The sequence below is a fragment of the Pyxicephalus adspersus genome, chromosome 3 (genome assembly GCF_032062135.1).
Source record: "Pyxicephalus adspersus chromosome 3, UCB_Pads_2.0, whole genome shotgun sequence".
NCBI lineage: Eukaryota > Metazoa > Chordata > Amphibia > Anura > Pyxicephalidae > Pyxicephalus > Pyxicephalus adspersus.
In genome coordinates this window covers 124,693,204-124,717,523 of record NC_092860.1, presented here as the reverse complement: position 1 = coordinate 124,717,523, position 24,320 = coordinate 124,693,204, and the positions used below count along the sequence as shown (strand labels likewise).

The window sequence follows — 24,320 nt, the reverse complement described above, 5'->3', positions numbered from 1 at the left end:
GCGCACGCTACCACGCGTGCCTCTTGTACCCCCCGGCTGCCTCACGGCAGGGCGGGACATAGTTTGAATTCCCTGTGGCCGATTCAGGGGATTCAGTTATCCTCCAATCAAATGGTGCCAGGTGGCGCAAGGTCATTGGGCACTCTGGCCATTTAAGGACACCATTGCCTGCTATAAGCCTCTGTGGGTACAGTGTGCTTGGGTGCGTTCTCTGTGTTGATTCAAATTAACCTGTTGTCATTACCAATAGCAACTCGGTCTGATACCGGATTCTGCCTGAACTCTGCCTGCCCTGACCTTGGATTGTTTGTGACCACTCTTGTCTGCTGCCTGCCCTGACCTCAGATTGTTCCTGACCAGCTTCTGCTTTACCCTTCTGTACCACGCCTATCGGACTGGTCATCTCTGAATACCCTTGTCTTGTTTTATGCCAACAATAAAGCTTGATAAAAGGATTCTTGGAGTTGGCTGTGGTTTGTGTGCCCAGGCAGTTTACACAGGGTCTTTTTATGCAGCTTAATGGACAACAATGAAAATATTCAATACACACATTCGTCTTTTGTTAATTGAAGTTCTTTCTTTAAGCCATATAGGTATTGTTAGCAGCATACCTCTTCGACGTTATTCCCATAAATATCCCAATAGGAAAGCTTCCCTGGCTTGCGGTTACTGGCACGGTTAATGCTTTTTTCATGACATACTATATTTCTGAAAACCTTTCTAGGAGATAGAAATCTCAAAGAATACATCAGACATAAACTGGCTCATATGGGGACCTGCTAGATGTAAATACCAAAAATAGGATTATCTAAGCAAGTCTATAAAAAGTTAAGTAAGCAATCTTTGCTTGGCATTTCAGGAAACTCACTTTGGTAGCATTAGGCTTTTTGTGTATTTAGGATTTCTTAAAGGTTGGCTTATTCCCAATTCCTGACCTCGTACATGGCTAGAATTTATATTCTATCATGTCAGTTAAGAGAAGGCAAGGCAGATTAAACTTTAATTTCCTCTTTTGCCACAAGGGATTGGGCATTTCATGACAAGGTTTCTATCATTCAGTGTAGACCGTCCATTAATCATTCATGCTGTGTTAAATATTGCTTGCCATAGTAAACTCAAAGGAATAGGAACAGTTTTTACCACCCTTGTGAGAAAAGAGCTTTCTATTTGGGAAGGTGAGAACAGATGCTTTTTCCTGTCATATAGTCCTTGGCTACATCTTGTCGACATGGCTCAGGCTTAACATGATTATAATAAAATCTGGTAATAAAAGATAATTTATTAAATTTGAATTTTTTGTTAGCTTTTTGATGGTTTAATATAATGAAAATTACATTTAGTTTTTTTGGCATTCTAGATTGTTATTGTGTAGTATTTTTAGGTATTATTGGTAGTATTTAGAAAACCTTATATGACAGCTACATCTTAAATCATAGGTAATCAATAGGAAGGCAATCCCATTTCGAAGCTGAACTCCAGGTGCAAAATCTTTTATGTAAATACATTAAATTTAAAAGATTGCTCAATAGACCACAATGTATTGAAAACCACAAATGATATTGCAAACTTAGTTTTTTTTTTTCAAATAAAGTACAGCTCCGCTGCCCTAATTGCTCTTGCAGGTCCTGAAAAATTTAAATTCAACGTCCGAATTCACAAGGCCGTTCTCGCTTATATGTTGGGTAAAGGAGAAAGGCCTGATTCCCAGCGAGATCCAATTTACAAATCTCACTCGCTCATCCCTAGTAGGAAAATGTACGTCATGGTGGTTATTCATTCTGCCAGGTAAATAAATGCATGGCCTGGCATAACAGTTTACAGGCTAGATCAATTAATTCAATAGATGTATGATGTTTTATCAGTTGCTTTTATTGGGAAGTGTTCTGTGGTTGATATGGGCTGTTACAAATAAGAACCGTACTATTATTTATAATAAAACTATTAATAATGTTAATAATATTTTACTAAACCTTTCTTTGTAATTTAATTTTGTGTCTACAAATGAGATATACAGCATTTCTGTCTGCTTTTGCTGCTAAATCTACAAAGCTTCATACTATTATTATTTATATTCTTATTCTTTAGATTTACTATCAGTAAATCATATTATTACATTTTACATTAATTGTACTGACATGGACATGGTCAAGCTCACTAAAGAAGAAAATAATTGATTTCTGTTTCAGATGAGAAGAAGAGTGCTATGTAGGATGAAAGTTTGCTTTTCCACCCCTTATTCTTCTTTCTTTCTGCATCACATACAGCCCCTTGTAACCTTTTCAGCTTTGTTATCTTGCGGTTTGCACTTCAGACAGTCGCCTCTCTTTATATCCTGCATATTTTTATTCTAGTCACTTTTACTTTTTCATAATAAAGCAGCATCTCAAAGGCCAGACTCGCGCAATTTATAAACATCACAATTTTGTGATGTGCACATCTATCTATTTATCTCTACTGTATTTTGATTGAAAGTTACAAATGTACATTAAATAATAACTATCATCTTAAACAAAAGCGTGTTACCGTAAATTTAAAAAGGGAAGCTTTACTAAAGAAGAATACCAAGCAAAAAGAGTGCTCACGTACATGAATTCGCTTTGTGTGGGAATAATAGAGAGAATAATAGGATTTTGCATTGCACATGCTTAGATGACTGCAGCCAACTTAACAGTAACTTATTTGCAAAACATATTTGCTATTCCTCCAGCAAATATGTCCCTGTAAGGGTTTTTCCCTTTTCCGTATGAGCGTTAGTTTTGATCTTTCTTCACTGCCTCTTAATTATGTTAGTTGCTGTATATTTTTAACTATAGGAAATTAATAAAAAAAAGGCAAATCTGTGAGCACCTGATCTTTAGAAATCAAGGTGGAGATGTTGCCTAGGTCAGTAAATCTTAACTACCTATATTCAATTATATTTGCCTATGGGTGATAATCTATGTATAGTCCACTGTAGAATCATTACGTATATAACTATATGTAAGATTTCAAATGCTAATTGTTCAAATTGTTTAAAAAACTATGCTATTGGCCATGGCATGATTTCTGAAGAACTCAGAATTTATATGACATTTTTTGTAAGGAGGAATAAAATAATTGGGAAGTTACAGAAAACACCTGTTGGCCTAAGCTTACAGTAAAAAATTTGTGAAGGAATTTACTCGGCTTTGATTAGGAGCTTGTTCTGCTGGAGTCCCATCCATGCCTTTTAATCCAATAATCTCCACACCATAGCATAAATAACATCTATCAGCATTCAGCATGAGATGATGCCACAAAACAGCCACCTAAGCTTTGTAAATGTCAGCTTTGAGGGCACACAGAGAAAAAGAATAGGGCTGCTTTTATTTGTTTGTTTTTTTGGCATTATATATATATATATATATATATTAGGTATATAGGTAATAATGCCATACTATTAAAAGTTGATTTATATAGAAAAGGTGTTACTTATTAGCTTGTCCATAAATTCCCATGGAAAGCTGTATATGAGTAGGTTTTTATCTATGTCAATTGACACTGCAGCTATCTGAGAAATCAGCTACCCCTAACATGGAGAATGGTTAGTTGTAGTACCCTGCAGTATAACATATATAAACTATAATATAGTTACAGACACAGAGATAAAAATCAATATCTTTACAAGTATATATACAGGCTCAACTTTTATATTCTATAGAATGAGGATAAGTGAGAACATCTGATACGTGTTGTGTATGTGTCCCTGCTAGGGAGATTCATTCTCTTTATTTATCTTGTTAACCATTTTTACCATGTGAAAAAATGGGGAGATTTTTTTCCATTTACTGTTACATGTTCAGGTCAGAAAGAGTGAGGAAATATCCCCAAAAGGACATAAAAAGGAATTAAAAACCCAGCAGAGTCTTTAACGCTTTTATACTCTATTCAAAATTAAATGAAAAAAATCAAAAAGAGTTTGCATGCACTTTAAGAATTAAATTAACTTTTGGTGCTGTCTAAAAGAGCCAACCAAGCATTACATGATCTATTAATTTAATATAAATCTAAAGGCTCCTGAATTAAAATAGGATTATGTTATAGATAGAAACATCACCGATCCTCCAGATTTAGATATATTAGGGATTGGAAGCTTCAGTGTAAATATAGACAGAGTGCTACTCAGCCATTTTTTCTATGCCATGAATCTTTTTAAAGAATGGAAGCACTTCTTCCCTTAATTAAAACTAAAAAGAATGAAAATAAACAAAAATAAAAAGCAGGCCCGTCTGATTAATCCTCTGTAATTTGTGCAGCTGGTAGAGTTACCCAGTTATATAGAATAGAAATGAAAAAACACTTCTCTGTCCCTGGATCTGAAGTGTACTTATCAGAGTTGTCCGCCTTCATTCACTGTCTTTATCTAGTATGCTCATCCCTAGTAATGACATATAAAATAGATTATTGTTTTACATGATGAGACCACAACTAAGGACAGAATGCTGGACACAGTAGACTAGAAAACATTCTACAAAAAGATTTTATGTTACTCATTTAACTCTTGATATATATTCTTGAGTTATTTTTACCACCTCGCTTTTACTTCTCAATAAAACTAGACCTCCAGTTTTCTGTTCATTTTATCATGTGCATGAATGAAAAGTGGTGCCATTAAATCGTACAATATTGTCACTGAAGAGAGAGCTGGTGGATAAGCACAGAGGGAAAATTGTGGTGATAGATAGCAAAATCATCTAATTATTCTGAGCAGATGGTGCAGACCTTCCAGACACCCACTGGAGTGGATTCAACAGAGTTGCACTGAAAGTGTCTGCTTTAAGCCATTGTTCTTAAATCCCCATTTGGATTTAAGTGCTAGAATGGAAAATAAATTACATTTTTGGAAAGATTAAAAAGTGTATTAGATTTCTTCTTGGCATGTTGAAATGTTTTGCAGATCAGCCAAAGTTTTTATATGCAACATAAAGCATGTAATCTTGAAGGTACATTCAGTGCAAATGTATAGAATTACACCTAAGCAGAGTAGAAAGTGATATGGCATATCAATATACAGTGTAATGGGTTTTGTAATAAATTTACTATTAACTTTTACAATACACATTTTCTTTTGACTTTGAAGCTAGAATTTAAGCATTTACATTAGCATCAACCTCAGGAGTGATTGGAGTGTAATTTATGTCATATGTATATTATAATGCTATTATGTATAGCAATATAAATATATCTGTAACATTCTTTTATAAACAAATTTGGGAAATATACCATATTTATGTATTTATAAATATATAGGCACTTTCAGAATTCCTTGGTAATGTACACGTGAAGAACTATAAAACCGTGATATACAAGGCTTTTATGTCGAATGTATTTATTTTGGAAATATACCATATTTATGTATTTATAAATATATAGGCACTTTCAGAATTCCTTGTTAATGTACATGTGAAGAACTATAAAACCGTGATATACAAGGCTTTTATATCGAATGTATTTCTTTTAGGATTACAACCACAGCTGCTTGTATGATGGATCTACGTCGATATCCCTTAGATGAACAGAACTGTACTCTCGAAATTGAAAGCTGTAAGTACATTTAAATCTAAACATTTTTTAATGAAATATACAATCTGTACAGAAGTTAATAAGATTCACACCTAAAATGACCAAAAATTATTTTTGATTGCTATTACTTTTTAATTAAAAATTTCCAATATTTAATAGAGCTGTACAAAGTACAATACAGTCAATATTGGCAAATAATACATTTACTTTATACATATAGGATGGAAAGGTCTAGTGACATAGGTAAATACATACATACGAAAATATTTTACAATACCATTATGTGCTTTGTTGGAACTATTACAGCAAACACAGAAACAATTTTGGGTGGTTGACCTTACAATCAAGAAGGTGGTTGAAAGCTAGAGCAGTGGATACAACAGTTTTTTTGATAACTGGTGTAGGGGGAAATACTCACATCTCAAGTTAATTATTATGTCAAACTGAAAGCTCCTAAAAGGTACAAAGGTACACTTGAACATTTCGAGGCTTAAAGCATACAAGCTGTGGTTAGATTTTATAGTGCAGGGAGGTGATCAAGATGGAGCATTTGAGAGTTTTGTGTGCAAGGTTAGATGGCAAATAGGATAATATTTGGAATTAGGGAGGAAATGTATGGAGAGTAGTTTACACTTTTATCCTGGATTCTGGAAGTTATTATCCAGAGTAGGAGTGGTAGAGAGACATCAGAAGAAGTGCTAGCAAAAGTGCATAAAGAATGTTCCTTGGGGATTGGTAAGATGCCAGTTTGCTACTTTGTACGCCACAGAGGTTGATGTTATTGGGGTGTTATGACTTGAGGAAGGAAGACAAAAATGACTAAACAGATTACCAACAGTAAGGAATATGAGAGTATATTTGAGCAGTCAGGGGCGGGAAGTATTTGTGACTTTTTGGTCCTGATTTATTAAAGCTGTTCAAGGCTGGAGAAGATAAACTTCCATCAGTGAACCTGGGTATTTCAGCAAACCTGTAATTGATTTGTTAAAGTCATTTGCTTGTTGTTAGCAAATGCTTTTATTCCAGAACTAGATCCATTCTATGTTTTATTGGATCACCCAGGTTCATTGATAAAGGTGTATCCTCTCTACTCTTGGAGAGCTTTAATAAATCAGAGCCTTTAGGAGAGTTGGTTGTTGTCTACACAGAGGTGGTACTGATATCCAAAAAACCTAATTATTGTCCAAGGTCATGTAGGTGGAGTAGAGAAGAGATCAATGAACCAAAGCTTTTGGTACCATTTCATTGAAAGGGTGGGGCTGGAAACCAGACTAAAGTGGATCAAACTAAGAAATAAATGAAGAGGAAAAAGGAGGACAGGATGATAGTAATAGCATGCTTTGGGGTCAAAGGAAGGTTTTTTGAGTAGTAGAGAGAAAATTGTTGGTTTGAATGATGATTTAGGCGAGAGATTGTAGAGAAGAGGTAAGGGCAGGAATAATAACTTGAGGTGAGCTGAGGATGAGGGAATAAAGTCTGGAATAGAGTTGTAGTGAGCATAGGTCATTAAGTCAGATTTGAAAATAAAAAAAGCAGAGTAAAAAAAAATCAGACTTATTGTGCAAGTAAGGGTGCAAATTATAAGCTGTTGCGTATTAATGCAATATTGTTTTTGAAATATGTAGTAAGGACTTTGGCTTTTAAACAGGTAGCAAGAAGGAGGTAGAGTAAATTGCTGAAAGTAAGGAGTTTAAAGTGTTTAGGGTTTATCCTACAATACCATCAATTTTGTTGGTCACAGACCTCTTGCTTCAGCATTTTTAAAACTGTACCAATACCAAATACAAACAAATGTAAGTAATATCAGTAAGTGTCTATCAATTAGCATATTATGAAGGCAACCATACAAAAACTTTGAAGTGTTTCACACTACTAGCACTTCTAGTCAGTCTATACCTTATGTGTTATCACTGTTTGTGTGAAATGTGTTGTTGTTGGATGCTACTTGTTTAACTTGCAGTTTGAGTTAATAATCCGTCAATATTGTAACGTTTCTTTGTATCTGTTTGTATTTACCAATATTAGGAACCAGAAGAGTCTAAGACACTGCTAAAATCAATACTGTATGCAGTAGGACTGACAGCCAGATCTGTGTTGTTAGGGGGTGACCTATATGCAAGGTTATCTGTAAAACTTATCTTTTGGTCCATTTTTAGCAAAGTCAAACCAAAGATTAGCACAGACAGCCCAATATTACAATATGTACTACTTGCAGGGCAATACTGGGGTTTAACTGCTAATAGCAACCAATTCTAATGGCAATGATAAACGAGTGTTTGGTAGGTAAGTCTGCCGGACTGTGTAACTATGCTCTGCATACTGGCACATCATGACAAACCCTGGTATTGGCAAAATAGGTAAATTCCTCTTTATTATCTGTTCAGCTATATGTTTTGCTGTCCTGGGTTCAAATAGCATATCTATTGTTAAAAGGATATAATGTCCTATAAATTCCTCAGATTTCAAACAATCTAAGCTCTACTACTTTACAATTTCAGGACAGACTAACAGATGTCTAAACACTCTTCTCCTATAGCATACTTAAATGCAGTGAATAGGTGACCCTATTGTGGAAATAATGAATCTCTTCTAACCTTTCTCTTATTCGGGATGTGCTTCAAAGCTGTGTTATTAAATGTTTTTGAAAATCTATTCTCTTTCAACTTTGCTTTGGGCTTTTTTTCTTCTTCTTAAGAACAGTTATGTAACTTGTGCACTGAATTGCACTGAGTCATCCTAGAATATAAAAAGACATTTACCTTTGGCCATAAGTACATTTTATTCCCCAGGTGACTCAAAGTCCTTTTATGAATGTCATTGTACGGATCATGTGAATTAAACTATGCTGCTTCTTTTTCTTGTTGTTACACAATCTCATATGAAAAGATTGCTGCTAGTATAAGGGAATTCATTCCCGAAACAAGTGAATCAGCCAACTGCAAATGTATTTATTTTAATAAATGTATAGGCGTTAATTTGTCTTATTTGTCATGAATTAAAATTGTCTCAGTTCACAAAAAATTGCTCACACATATTCTGGACAATAAAATCAGCAAAATATATGTCCTTTGTTCAGTGCTGGCAGCCTGGAGGTTTTGAAACAAAGTTATTACTCTTAAAGTAACTAAAAATAATAAATGCCCCCTGACAGCCACTAACCTCTAACCTATTTCTTCCAGTAAAGAAGACCTTAATGCCTGACCCTCAGCACTATACCTTACTTTTAACAACAAGCACTTAACTTGAACCTATTACTTAACACTGGATCTGACACTTGACCCACATACTATACCAACTCGCATTCTAATTGCTAACACTCAATTTGCTCAACTTACCATTTTAGGTGGCTGCAACACAGCTTTATACTATAATCTAACAGCACTGGTTTTCTGTACTAAAACAATACATAGGGCAAAAGTACACAACATGCCAAGGTCCAGTATAAAGAAAAATGACTTTACTGGAGTTCAATAGCTAGTATAACTGAAGTGACATTATGGGGGCTTAAAGCTCCTTTTATCAGTGCAAAGATATAGAAATGAATACAGTTAGTAAAACCTTAAAGTGCTGAAAACCAATCAACATTTATAGATATAGGTGGAGTCTTAAAAAAAATAAAATAAAGCATGCACTCTTTTTTTGCTGTTTGTACCAGCAGGGGTGGACCATTTAAAAAAAATTACACTGGAGAATAAGATTTATTTCATATTGCTATCAGAAAAGTGATAATACCCTGAAGGGAAAAGTAAGCATAAACAAATCAAAGAACTATTACTACCAATACAGTTTGAGGGTTAAACTGTCAATTATTTAATGTATTAAATTATAAAAACTATAAAATATTGGTAATTATTTTTTCAAGGTTAGGAGGGGTGCCAGCAATCACCTACAGATTTGCAAGAACTATTTCAATACTATCTTTGGAAATACTCATTATATTTTATTTCCTTATAGCCACAGAGATTAAAAATCCACTTTGTATACATCAAGCACCTATGTAAACCAAGATATTCCCATATAAAAGTAACCATAATGCTCTCTGAGTTGCAGAGGCCCAGCAAACCTACCCATCACAGGTTGCTACTTATTGCTACCCTCTAAAAAAAGCTCAGTTGTCTAGCAACTAGAACAGGTGTGTGCAGGTAGATATAAGGTACATTTATTTTAGTAGTAATAGAGTTTGGATTTCTAACTTAACTTTTTTTGGATTTACCATTTTTTTTTTATTTTACCACCTCATGTTAAAACCATCTCATAAACAAATCGAACAGTATGTTAAGACTAGATGAAGGCTCTGGTGATGTTTCTCCTCCTCACTATGTGTTCTTTGTTCTTTTCTGTGATCTGTGTTATTCTGAACTTGTTTCAATGCTTTTTTATCCATTCATGTATCTTATTGGTCTCAATGTCAGCAGAACCAGAGGGAAAGGCAGACACACAATGACTGAGGGCAGTTCTTCACCTTCCCATCACTGTAGGGGGCAAGCATTGAACCGGCAGTGTAGTCAGTGTTGGAAGAGTTTACACAGGAAGGAGGAAACTGCAGAATTCACTATTAATATTTCAATGCAGATAACATCAGCGTTATTTTAAAAGAATTAGAATATTACAGAATTATTCTGTAAGAAATTACAAAGATAAAACATGTTTAATCATTGTTTTATAAGTGCAGGTGTAAAGCTCTTCCCTGCATTGGGGTCACCATGATTGCCCCCAGTATGTCCCTGTAGGACCAAACATTTTCTCAGTTTATGTATGTATAACCAACACCTTTGGACATTTATTCCTCATTTTATTTACAGTTCTTGCTGTAAAAACATTTTGCATATGCAGATGGTAAAGCTAGAGTAGTGCCTCGTGTCATTTGCAGTGACCTTAAGGTGAACATTTGCACTATGCTATATGCTTGAACTATTTATCTATTTAAACAAGGTGATTATATGCACCATGTTCCTCCTTTTTTTAAGGAAGAATACATTTAATTTAGTGTGCATTTACCAACATTTATGGTAGTGTCAAGTGCAATTGTGTGGAAAACCAGCTAACGAGCCTTTAAAAGGGATGTCATTTTATAGTATCATTACCAGTTATACAGTATGTGCTCTACATGTCTGATCCAGTTTAATCTAAAATAATTATGCTATACAATAAAAGGGTGTGCACACCACTATGACAATATGCCCACAAAAGTTTTATTAGTTATAAATATTATCGGTAGCAAAACAAATCTGTTATAACAATGTCTTCTTACTAAGGTCTTCTAACTTTTAATAAATACTCTTGACTATGTATGACCTGATGTATTGATGTATATTTTTGGGCTACCAAACCTACCTTACATTAGCTAAATGTTTTATCTGTACCTGCTAATACTAACAGCTGACTTTATACTGTTTCTTTTCTGTTTTCTCTGGATCTCTAGTGCACAACCACCCCAAGAGCTATACTAACAAGCATTTTTTTCTACAAATTAACTGCAGGATTTCAGAGAATGGGACCCTTACAGAAAGCTCTTTGAATCCCAAGTACCTGACACAGGGATGAGCAATTTTTTGTAACAGTTACCTAAAAGCAAATGGTTTAAAACAACAAACAAGCAGTGTCCTGTTCTATGATTCATGCCCCATGCTTAGCCAAAGCTCCCAACTTGTCCTTTTTTCAAGTGTCTGTCCTTCATTTGGGACCCAACCCCTAGGAAACATTTATGAAAAAAGTGCTATTTAACCACAGGTTTTATATTAGTTGTAAGGAAATCGAAAATCTCTGCTCATGGTAAACGTTTTGAAAGTTTGGAAGAGTAAGTTTGAAAGTCAAAGTGTAAAGATACTCTACCACTCATGGAGACCCTGATTGCAGTTTTTCTCAACCAGGGTTCCTCCAGAGGTTGCAAGGGGTTCCTTGAGCAATGAGCAATTTGTGACTCTCAGGCCAGTTTAAGTGGCACCACTGACCTATATGCCTATCTGAGTGGGTGACACAACATAAGCATATAGGTAGTTATTAATGATTAAAAAACATAATATATATTCTTTATCATTAAACTAACATTTGTATTTTAACTGTTAAGTACTGCATCTGTTATTTTGAAAGCCTCTTATATAGGACAATGAAATGAAAAAAAACACATTTGTGAGTGAAACCAATCATTTTTAAGTCCACATTTATGCATAACACATGGTTTTAGTTTTGCCTTTTGTACAAACTACTTACATGATGCACGGTTTTCTTGCTTCCTTTGTTTATAGTTCTTACAAGAAGGTAATGATGCATAAAAAATGTGTATTCCTAAATCTATCTTCAGTATGTGAAGGTGCAAACTAATTTTCATATCCTGTGTGATCATCACTGCAGTAACTTTGTTCACAGTAGAAACTAATGACAAACTGTGTATGAGTCATCATCCTGATGGCTTCCATGTGACTGAGGCTTAAGATAAAAGACAGGGTTACAGCATTAAGATTTTAAGCCAGTTCCAAATCAAGCCTGATATAGATATTTTATATGGTTAAAAATTCTGCAATGTCACATTCAGAATTCAGTGAGATAAAGCAAATACTAATTACCATGTAGGCAAATTATGCAAATCATCAGCTTCAACTAACATTTAGGAAGAACAAAACAATTTAAAGCGGTTGTTTTTTTTTCTGTCTACACTCTATGCTATTTGAAGACTGTTATAATTCAATTAGGAAAACAATTAGTAAAGATAAAAATAACTTTTCTTAGTATTGTAATGGCTTTGATTCATGGATATCTCAACATGTTGACATAATTATTGTACACTTTGTACACTTTGATCTGTGTTCTGTAAGAGCCTTAACAAAACACCTGTCACGTGATAGAAATGATTTGCTTGATAGGATTTGGGATTAGACCTAATCATACAATCAGTAGTAATATACCCTAAAAGAAACACTGGTATGCATAATATAAATATTACATTTTACAAAAAGGCTGTTTATTCTAAATCAATTCTGTACCAGACAGGCATACTTCATTTTCAAGCTGCTATAAACCAAATTTTATTCCCTAAAGATAACATTTAGTTTTGGTGACAGATGAATGAATGAGCACTGTGCACACATGGTTGTCCAGTTCTATCAAGAGATGAGGAGGAGAGCAAGCAAGCGGCACCTTGCTGTACTTTTCTCTATTGACTTATACAGTGGTCGTTCCCGCCGGCCGTTCATGGATCTGCCAGGACAGATGCATGAATGGCTTCAGGCAACTAAAATACACGTCAGATTCTTGCCCCAAAGTCAAGCCCGATTGTTCCTATCTGGTAGGAATCATCTGACGTGTACATAGCCTTAGTATTTCACTTGCCAGATATCAGAAGAACATCTGTGCCCACTGGCTGGATTCCTTAATGCACAAAGATGTGTGAATGGGCTCCTAGTACCTATGTAGATACGTAGATTTATTATTTAATTTACAAAAAAACTACAGACATAAAAAAACAGTATAAAAACCATATATTGCTTTTGTTATTACTGAATTTTGCTATCCTTCTATTCTAAACTGCTGTTATACACACTAGCTCTAAAAGTTTCATCATGTTTCAGGCAATCTGGGGAATTCAAAATGTCTTATGATGGGCAGAAGGCCCTTAAGTGCATGTAAAGGTATTCTTGTACATTTTGGATAAAGTAAGAGTTAGACAGTTTTTACTGTGACCCTTTTGGGGAAATTCACGCCCTGTCTGTCCTGGTGACCATTGTCATGGGGCCAAGGTTAGAGGAAAGCCAACATTTTTTGTTTTCGACACGGCAATGGATGAGGGAATATCCTCCAATGGTGACACCTGTTCTGCAGACAATTCTATGAAATGAAAACTTTGTTCACTTTGGATAGTAGAGGAAAATAACCTAGTGGAGTTCAGACAGCAAAACATAACATAATTGGGGTTTTAACATTTTCCATCCAAAACAAAAAAAAATATCTGGACATGTTTTAAATATATTTAATGAAATTAAATGCTAAATCTCAAGAAAAATAATTGCATATAAACAGTAACACATTATTAAGGTAAACTATGGTTAAACTATGTCATAGCACACAGATAAGTATGAGTCTTCAGCTGCTGTGATATCCATTTTATTAGGATTATAGGAGGAAGAATTTTTGAACAATCCTGTCCTACAGGATTAAGCAAGGTAACTGACAAGCAGTTATTTAAGTTATTCAAGGGAATGCAGATAATGGGGACTTTGTGATTATTCATGCCATACACATACACAATGAGAAAGCCTCTAATGTCAAGCTGAGCATTTTTCGATGCAGGCTTTGCAAACATTATCTTTTCATGACGTTGTTTGGTGAATTTTAGTGTGTGGACGAGACTATCTAACTAACAATCTCAACCAGAGCATCATTCAATTTCCTAGACACGTAATGTAACCTTTAAGATATCTGGCTCTCTTCTTTAGCTCAACATTTATGACAGATTGTTCCAATAAAAACAGAAGACATTGCAGATGGAATATATGAGCCATTCCACATTGCCCGAGTAACACATAAAGTATATATGCTTGTTACTTTTATTTTCTAAAAATTCTTTTTAAAAATCCCTTTTGACATAATATGTAGAATTCAAAATATAATTCAGTGTTTTTGCATCTCACTTGTATTAACTTTAATTGTGACAATAATAGGGATCTATTTAAAAAAAATTCCCAGGTGGGAATCTTCCAGGTTCGTGTGTTTCAATGTCAGTAACTGATCTCCACCAGGGAATTTTTGAGGGAATATCATATAGAGATAGAATGTCATTTCTTTAGAGATGACAGTGTTCTCTGCAGCCCCTTTCAAGTGTGTGCACCACCGGGCACTTTTCAGTAACCACCAGGCTGTTGGTGCTTGGCTACTGGAAGGTTGGGTCGCATTACAGGGGCTGTCACCCACCTACCTTTTCTTCCCACCCACCCAGCTTAAAAAAAATTCTGGGATGAACACTGGATGACATATTTGTACGTTGGTTATGCTGACTACTCAATTAAACTACAGATCTGGCAGATCTGAAAACAAATTACTATTCAATATATAATTTTTTATGTCTTAATTATCAAAAAAGGCAAAGAAAGTTTCATATTTGAAGTCACTCTGCTATATTTTGATTTTGCTTTAAAACAAAAGGTACTAAACTGGTATATTTTCATAAGGATCGGAGCATGATTTAATATTTTTAGCTCCCACCTTTAATTTTACTCTCTTATTCTTTCTTTATTTACTTAATATGGTTACATTCGTCTCTCAGGTACAAAAGCAGATTAAAAAAGGAAAACTAATCCTTTGCATAAATCCTTTTATTGCCTTGAAATGTGGTACACATAGAATGCTGCAAAAGTTACGCATTTCATGCACACAATCACTTACTTATAAACAAGCTGGTTAGTGTGAAATGCATAGAAGTCTGCAGTGGTGTATGTGCACCACATTTTATTGCAACAAACTGAGTCATGCTCATGATAAACCATCATTCATTTTTCTGTTGATTATTTGTAGCAGCTTTTATTTTTATTTGTGGTTCTGTTCAGTCGATCATGTGACATGTAACTAGCCCCCAAATAGAGCTTGTTGCCAGATTGCTGCAAGTTAGAAAAAAATCAGTAGCACTCTCACTAAATGGCAAGTCTGCTCTGCTTGGAGTTATTTTTAGATAACCTAAAATGGCACCAATACTTGGTATACACATAGGAGAATCAGGTAGGTAGACGAGCTCCATCAACAACAACCATACCCAGCAGAAAGCTCATGATCATGAGTAGCAGATTGCACTGTACAATCTGTAGCAGATTGTACAGTGCAATGAGAAGCTTCCAGCTTGTATAATATACAACAACAAAATAAGAATATCATGTAAATGGTCTAATTTTTACCCCATATTAACCAAAAAAAATTCAAATCACACATTTAGGTAAACTCACATGGACAGCTGCGGTCAAAGGTTGGCTAGCCTTAATTCTAGCCCACGGTGCACTCTTTTCATGCTTTTCTCCAGGGTTAGCTAGGTTTTGCTAAGCACTGGCCACAATGGTTAGCTAGGGTTAAGCTAGACATCCTGCCACATGTATTTGTGACTACAACCATCTACAGCCAGATATGACAATACCAGAACATAAACATGGGAGCCTCTGCTGTATGGGAGGAAAATTCTCCTGGGGATTTGGGTGATTTGTTCAAAATTACATTTTCTTTTTTATGGCTGTAAGTATATACCCCTACTGAACAGCTTGTTCTATTCCCCCCATAGTCCACTTCAACAACTATTTATTTGTTCTCACAAATTTTGTTTTATTTATTTTTTTATTGTACTTGCCATTTTCCTTTTTACCCATCATTTACTTTCTGCCAGAATTTTTAATTCTATTCTTTTAATCCTGTCATCCCATTTACATTTTTTCTTTTTTGATGTCTCATCTGATTCTCGTTCTGAAATTGTAATCTCTGTAGAGTTTTATTACGTAAGGCTTTCTTGCTTGTCTTTCTCTTTTTTCTCTCAACCTCTTGCTGAAATACTGCTCTTTCATGGTTTTAGTACTGCACATAATTAATCTGAAATTCGGGCTGATCTAGCATGATATCTTTTATTCTAAGCAATAAGTCCTTGTTCTGTTGCTACAATACTCCCTTGCTTAGCAGGATAGATACAGTATAAAGCCTGGATAGGAAAGAAAGCCTCATAGGAAGTTTAAAGTATCACTAAATCCTCTAATCTACTCAGATGATTAGTTTCACTTTACCCGAGATTCTCCAAAGTATTTTTAGACTTTGAAAGTTTGTAGATATTGCAGTTAAGCTTCCATTATCCTTGGGGTGACATTAACAAATCTAAGTTTGCTGAGAAGGGAAAGACAGGACTGGCAATAAACTGATTTTTATGAACCATAACTATAACTTACAGTCAAGGCAAATGAGTGTTAAGGATAATTGTAATGATAAATATGTTCAGAATGGCATTCACATGTAATTATTATCTTCAGCATGGCCGCACAGTGACATTTTGAGAGGTGTACAGAACTTCACCTTTGGTTACAACAGCTGAACAATGGAAAAATATGTATAATATATGGATAAAATAATGTAAAATTACACCTTTCCTGAAAAAAATGTGGAGGTAACCATTGCAAATGTTAATTTTCTGTTTTTTAAGCAGGCCATCTCTAACCCACAACAAAAATAAAAACTTCTGACTTCCCTTATATGCAAACTTGTTCAGTTACTTGGAAAGTCACGGAGCCAATATATAAACATAGCAGCCAACACCTAATAATATGTGATGTGATGCCCCTGCTACCCTCCATTACTGGTTGTTCCTTCGTTAGCCGGCCTTCTTCCAGGTATAGAGTCGTTGACATCTTGGCTTGGTGACAATGGCATAATTCCCACTCAAACACATTGAAGTTACTTTTTCCTAGTATAGAATCATGCTAAAGCTGTACACAAAGCTGAACATACACCGCTCAGTGTATTCTAATAGACAATAGAGGCAGAAAGAGTTTGACACAGACTTGCTTATATTAAAATATCCCCTGCCTCTAATCATTATTTTTTAAAATGTTATATTCCACTTTAAATATAAAAGATAACAATGCCAATAGGACCAGGCTCAATAGATTAGGCCAACCTTTATTACCTTCAAGGTATGAGGAGGCACTTTTATATTGCTGCATTGTACTGCCAAAGCTTTAACGTATCTATACAATGGGTAGACACAGCAGAGAAGAATGTATCAGTCCTCTTCTGCTCTTTCATTGTCCACTGAGCAGGCTGAGGTTGGAGAAGGGACAACACTGTATTGTTTAATGTCAATGATGTCGTCCTCCTATGTTTTAGAGCTGTGATTGGAAAGAAATACACATTTTTCGACAGGTAAAACAGCTCCCTGTCTGCTGTAATAGGCATTCAATACATATCTAAGCTTTAAATATATCTGCTTTGGGGGCAATTCTTTGTCATTTTAGAAATTCTTTAGGACTTGTTGTCTCTAGCAGAGTGCAAACAGCAAAATAAAAACTGATTTTAACTTCCCCTGTTTTGTACACATCTATAGAAAAAATGCTGGCTGGACACTTTAAGGGTGAATATGGCTGTGTCCTTTGGACATTCATAAAGGAGCTAAATAATACCAGTAGCCTTTGCAAATATAGGCAAATAAGTCCTCCTGTTATTTCTTTTACAGAGTGAACTATTTGGTGTATCTAGCCACAAGAGTTTCTCTTTTATCTACTGTGAAAATAAAACAGAATCAGATGCAGACATCTCAGGGGAAGCAAAGAAAGTCAGTTGCTTATTTACCATGCATGCACCCACCTAAAACAACCATTTTGGGTGGCATTATCCTTTAAATAAAGGTCTTACTGTGCTTTTTTGTCTTATTGTTCTTAACAGTTGTCAACTTTTTTTCTTTTGTGGTGAAAAAACCATGCTAGAAAGGATCGCTAATGGGTCTGAACAGCTCTTGCATGCCTTCTCTGTGACAAAAGCTTGCCAGAAAGAATAACTAATGGTACTGAACATCTTGTGCATCCTTCATTTAGCTGCAGGTCATACCATCTTGTCCATAACAACAGAGGCTGAGTCTGCTCAGCACTAAATAATGCCTACCACAGTGGATTAGATATGTCCTCACATTGACTGTATGTCTAGCAGCCGCTGTGCCCTTACACCTAGTAATACAAAAACAGAAGGTGTGGGAGATACCTCCACATATACCGCTATACAAACAGCTATATATATAAAGAATAATGCATCGCTACATACCAATAAGGACAAACAGAAGGGTAATGAATTCAGTATGATGCTATTTACAATGTATTATGCATATACTGAATTTTAATAAACCTTGTCAGCTAGTGCCCCATTCTAGACACTATTTGTCTGTGAATTATTCCTGAATTAATAAGAAAATATTCTGATGATCTTTGCTGCTAGGAGACATAAAATTAGTCAAATTACAAAGATTGTGACTCATAAACTAATTAACTGAGCAGTTAGCAAGCTGATGCAAGAGTACCAAATGTCACAAGTATGCTAGATTAGTTCACAAAATCTTTTCAATGGAAGCACTGGTCAATTTTCATGCTTTAAAGCTTAAATGTGTTAAAGATATGTGTGCTAACACCATGCTTCATACTGTCTAAGGGGAATACATTTGGGGGAGTCAGAAATAGAGACGGATCTGGGGGTTCTGGTAAATCATAGACTTAATAACCACATGCAATGCCAAGCTGCAATATCTAAAGCTAGCAAAGCACTTTCTTGTATTAAAAGAGGAATAGACTTCAGAGATAGAGACATTATCCTGCCCCTGTACAAAGCATTGGTCAGACCACATCTGGAATATGCAGTCCAGTTTTGGGCACCAGTTCACAAAAGGACATTGTGGAATTGGAGAGATTGCAGAGAAGGGCAACTAAATTATTAAAAGGAATGGAGAAGCTCAGCTATGAGGAGAGATTAGCTGAACTGAATCTATTCTGCCTTGAGAAGAGATATTTAAGGGGTGATATGATCACCCTGTATAAATATATACATGGTCCATATAGAGAACTCTCCTCCCCATTATTCACTTTGAGATCATTACAAAGAACAAGAGGGCACTCTTTGCGTCTGGAGGAAAAAGAAGTCTAAGCTCCGGATAAGGAAGGGATTCTTCACTCTAAGGTCTGTGAAAATGTGGAATCGGCTCCCTAAGGAAGTAGTTTCAGCAACTACTATAGATTGCTTTAAGAAAACGCTGGATGTATTTCTAGGAGCACAGAATATAACTGGGTATTAAGGCTTTAAAGTAAAAATACCAGTGACTGTTGATCCAGGGAACATCCGATTGCCGCATGGAATCAGGAAGGAATTTTTTTCCCCTTGTTGAAGCAAGTTGTACCAGGGATTTTTTCCTTCCTCTGGACCATGTCTTTTAGAGTTTTATGTCTGGGATATGTTTATTAACCTTGTGGTTGAACTTGATGCACATATGTCTTTTTTCAACCTAACCTACTATGTAACTATATCAAGAACAAAATAAAACTTTAAATGGACATTTGCATCAAACGAAGAACACACATTCCATATTAATATTGATTTATCACAGCTTTCTAATATTTGCATGCCCGTTTTAATAAAAATCTATATCTAGGGAGATACTCTGTTGTCTTGCACCAGTAGGCCAACCCTGCAGCAAGCTGTATGCAGCAGACACAGCTGAGCAGCTCATAGACAGTCACTCAGCCTGTCATTATTTTACTTAATTTTATCTTGTATTAATGTACACATGCAATGTGACCTGCTGGTGAAAATTGGGTGCATTATCTTAGATTTACCATTCATGTTTCACAATTTGTCTCTTAGATTGTTGCCCCTACCTTCGAATATAATTCAGTATTCTCTGTTAACTCAACTCTTCAAAAGCAATGGACCTGATTTATTAAAGGTCTGCAAAACAACAGACACTAGATTATCATGAAAGAACCTGGGCGATCCAGCAAATTTGAAAAAAATCTGGTTCAAGATTAAAAAATAGTCAACAAATAGCAAATTATTTTAAGAAAATCATTCCAGATTTACTGGATCACACAGTTTTACCCATGACAGTCTATCTTCTGGGGTCTTGGAGAGCTTTAATAAATCAGGCCCTATGTTTTAGACATTGTTTTACACATATTGTATCAACGTGCGGATTATCATATCGAGATTGAAAAATACATATTTCCTAAATGTCTTTAATTTGGGGAGGGGGTCTGTCTTTTGGAACTAAATCCCACTGCCCTTCATTTGCCCCCCCCCCCCCTTTTTATTGGATCTATAAACCTTTATAAAATGCATTATTCAACTACAAACTTACAAAACACTTTTTTTTAATCGAGTCTCTATGATATTGTGTTTATTACCTTTTAAAGCCTGTATAAAGAAAAAGTAGCGCTGACATTTGCACATGGGAATTTATCTAGATATTTTGGTTTATTCATTTGTTATGGTACACATAAAAGAGGCATGTCAGTGTTATGTATCCTATGCCTGTATACTTTCTGCTAAAAGCATCTCTTTTTCCAGTGTCAAACAGCTGAGAGATATACGTATGGAAAGCTCACTGTTTGTCAAGTTCTTCATAGTGTCATTCTGATCAAGTCTACTGTCAGCCAACACCACTAAGGTTGTGAGTTATTGCTATCACAGGACAACTTGAGTTACAATATACACCTATATGGAGCTACACCTCTGTGATGGAGTTTAATATTTATAAGATCAAGTATATTTTTGAGCAGGGACACCCAAAATTGTCATTGTACTGCTTGTTCTACTGTTTTAAACAGTAAACAGCCAGCTTAACACTCATACCTCGGTGTGTGATATGAGTTGGATGAACCAGACAAGTGTCCTTTGACCCCAGGAAAGGCGATCCTTGAGCTTAACCCCTCACAATATATATATACATATACATTTATACATATATATATATATATATATATATACATATATAAAGATTATATGATATATATATATATATCAGCTATATATACAGCTGAAATTCAGCTTTAAGCTACTGTGTAATAGAATTAATCAGTTTGCATTGTTTTCAATGCAGTATGCAGATGTACTTATCTATCATGCTGCCTTATCACTTCTCTTTAAAAATTCAGGGCATTGACTTTGTCAATCAGATCAATTTTTTACCTGACAACTGACAACTTTGTCTTGTCTTTTCTTCGTGTAAATGGTAAACATTCCTATGATATGAATTGCATGGCTTCTTTAGTTGACACACACTCTGAAAAACAGATTCATTAAAAAAATTAAAAAGTTGCTTAAATAGGGCCAGTTTGTGCTGCCTATGGCTACAAATCAGATTTAAACACTTAGATTCTAGCTGATACATCTGACAGCTGGAATCTGGTTGGTGCTGGGACTGCTGACGGCCTTTGTTTAAGAGACATAAAAAAAAATATATATCTAGTCAAACTGTCTAAAGAATTGGCTGTACAGAGTTATGGAAATATATGTGTCCAATATGGAAGTAGCACATGTTAATAGTGATGGGCTGTTATCACCTTTTACAATCTATTAAATATATTTTTATTAAAGTACACTCAAAGCATAAGCCAACAAAAATAAGTATATGCATATTCGCCTATGTTGTATCCCTTTATTATGTGGCAAGTACAGATAAATGTCTGGTAATGTGCCAGAAATATAGTAAGCTTTTACTCTGCCCATGACAACACAGCTCTAAATTTGTAAGCATGTAGTTGAGTGCTTGTCCCTAACTGCAGCAGTTCTTTTGATGGATTGGAAGATCATTGATGAAATATACTGCATTGTTCAACATTGTTTAAAACATGATGCTGTTCGCTTGTAGCAATTGTAAAATATGCCCAAATAAAATTGAATTTTGGAACTGTAGATGTTTAGTTTGATAAAAAAAAAAATAGAAAAAAAAAGAAATAGAAAAAAAATCAAAACAGAAACAAACAACTTAGGCTACATACATACATCAGATGATTCTCGTCTGATTATCACTTTGGAGCTAGTATGGGACAAGAATCTGGCATGTATACATCACTCGTCCAACATCGTTCAAGGATCCCTCCTGAGGGATACACGAACGATAAACAATCGTAATGCAAGTAAAGGGGAGAGAGCACAGCGGGGTGCCACTCTGTTGTTCTCCTCCTTCTATACAGCAGAATGCCACTGTATGAATCATGAAAGATCCTTTCCAACTGCAAATATTGAGCGTGTGTATACGTAGCCTTAGAATTAATAAGAATCAGAACAAAAACAACAAATAATGTTTTAGAATAGCTGTGCATCCATACATTTTATAGGAGTCTCCAAAGATGTACACACAAGAAACTGTCTCTAGTTTACCAGAACCTTAGCAATGCACAAAGGTTTGCAGCTGATTTCCTATCAAGGGAAAAAAAATGTCATTATCTGCTCTGCTGATAAGAGGGTGTTATAATGATGATAAATTGCTCATACTACCAGTGAAATTAGTGTCTTTCAATTTACAAGACCTGATTATCTGAGAAGCTTTGCTAGACCAAATTTATGTATCTTACAGGAAAATTTGTTAGGACCTGTTTACATTATCCATTCCCTGCAGTAAAACTCATCAAAATGTATTTCAAGTAAAATTCCTATTTTTTTGCCGATTTTTGCACTGCGGTTTTACGAACGTAGATGTGAGAAGGCTCTATGTATTTGCTGTATTTGTGTATTATTGACTGTAAATACAATATCATTTAATATCTAGTCAGTAATTCAGAGCCCCCAATCCCTAATATGGGCAACAATTGCCAATCCTACTACCCCCCACCTTCCCTATCCTGTGGTATTTTTAGTTAAATGCTTGATTCTTTAAGGGTATGATGAGTAAGGTATATTACTTATATTGTATGTAAGGACACCAAGAGCCTAGAGAGCCAAGAGAGCAGTAAAAGAAAGCACAAAAAATAATTTACAATTTGTATCATCCCCCTAGACATAATAAGCATACTTTAAAAAAAAATGTAATGTAATGTAAATGTAATGAATAGAAACATTGGATCTGATTTATTAAAGCTCTCCAAGGCTGGAGAGGATGCACTTTCATCAGTGAAACTGGGTGATCCAGCAAACCTGGAATGGATTTCTTCAAAGTCTCTTTCTATTTGCTAGCAAATTTTTTGAATCCTGGACCAGATCCATTTCAGGTTTGCAGGATCACCCTGGTCCATTGTCATTGATAAAAATCTTCTCCAGGCTTGGAGACCTTTGATAAATCAGGCCCATTGCATGACAATATTTTACTGCAGCCCAAGTTGAGCTTTAGGAAACCATTTGATGGGTACAAAAACTGAACTTTTTCACTTTTGGACTATTAACATTGATTGATTATTGCAGTTAAAGACCTAAACAGGGATTGTTAGCGTAAGCTTTATGCTTGTCAGGTGGATGCTCTTTATTTTTTTTACTGCAAAAAGAGGGATCATGCAAGTATCCCCGCTACTAGAAATCCATTATTGTAAAGAAGATAGGGCAGGAGTAATAAAATTAGAATCTGCAGTTTTGGATGGATTTAAATAGGGTAGGAATTTGTTAAAAATCTTTCCTCTGCCTCCCCTATGTATTTTTAATTGCTGTCTATATTATGTTGTAGATTTCCCTTCAGATCATATCCTAGAGACTCAGCAGTAAATGAGATACATTTTCCCCAAAGTAAGAATAAATACCTCATGGGACAGTTATCACTAGAACAATTGACCCAATTTAAAGATTTCCCTTCATCTTCTGTACTAGTTCCAACTGCAATTTTCCTCTCACTGGTCACCAGGACAATAAGAGATGGGGAATCTGTGATGGCAAAAAAAACCCAGAGGTTCTTAATTTTCCCTACTGAAATCGGTAGAAAATGTTTGAGCTTCAAATAATTATATATATAACAAATTATTTTGCCCTAAATACAGTTAGATTCAGTCCAATAAACCATTAATGGACTTTAATGGGCTTGATGTTAATAATGTATATTAACCTTTAAAAAATTATATCTTTTTCCTCTACAGACAACCTTTATACATTTGTAGATGTAAAAAACCTTTCCCTTGATTATTATCAAAAGATGATTATAACTTGCATAGTTGCTAAAGGTTGAGGAGCAGGAACGTCTGACTCAAAAGCAAATCTGCATAGTCACAGGATTTTTAGGGGCAAATCCAACATTTTTATGCTTTAGACACCTCCAGGTAATAGCCAGGCAGAGGCAGACTATATAAATAAATAACTTCAATTTCATGAATGAAGTA

At 35.2% G+C, this 24,320-nt stretch overlaps 1 protein-coding gene across 2 annotated transcripts in view; it reads left to right on the top strand.

The window, feature by feature from the left end:
• Positions 1-24,320, top strand: part of GABRB1 (gamma-aminobutyric acid type A receptor subunit beta1) — a 229,613-nt gene that overhangs the window by 160,219 nt on the left and 45,074 nt on the right. For both annotated transcript variants that reach the window (XM_072406261.1, XM_072406260.1), the window contains one exon: positions 5,480-5,562. In XM_072406261.1, coding sequence (XP_072262362.1) covers positions 5,480-5,562 — 83 coding nt within the window. The remainder of the gene's footprint in view (positions 1-5,479; positions 5,563-24,320) is intronic.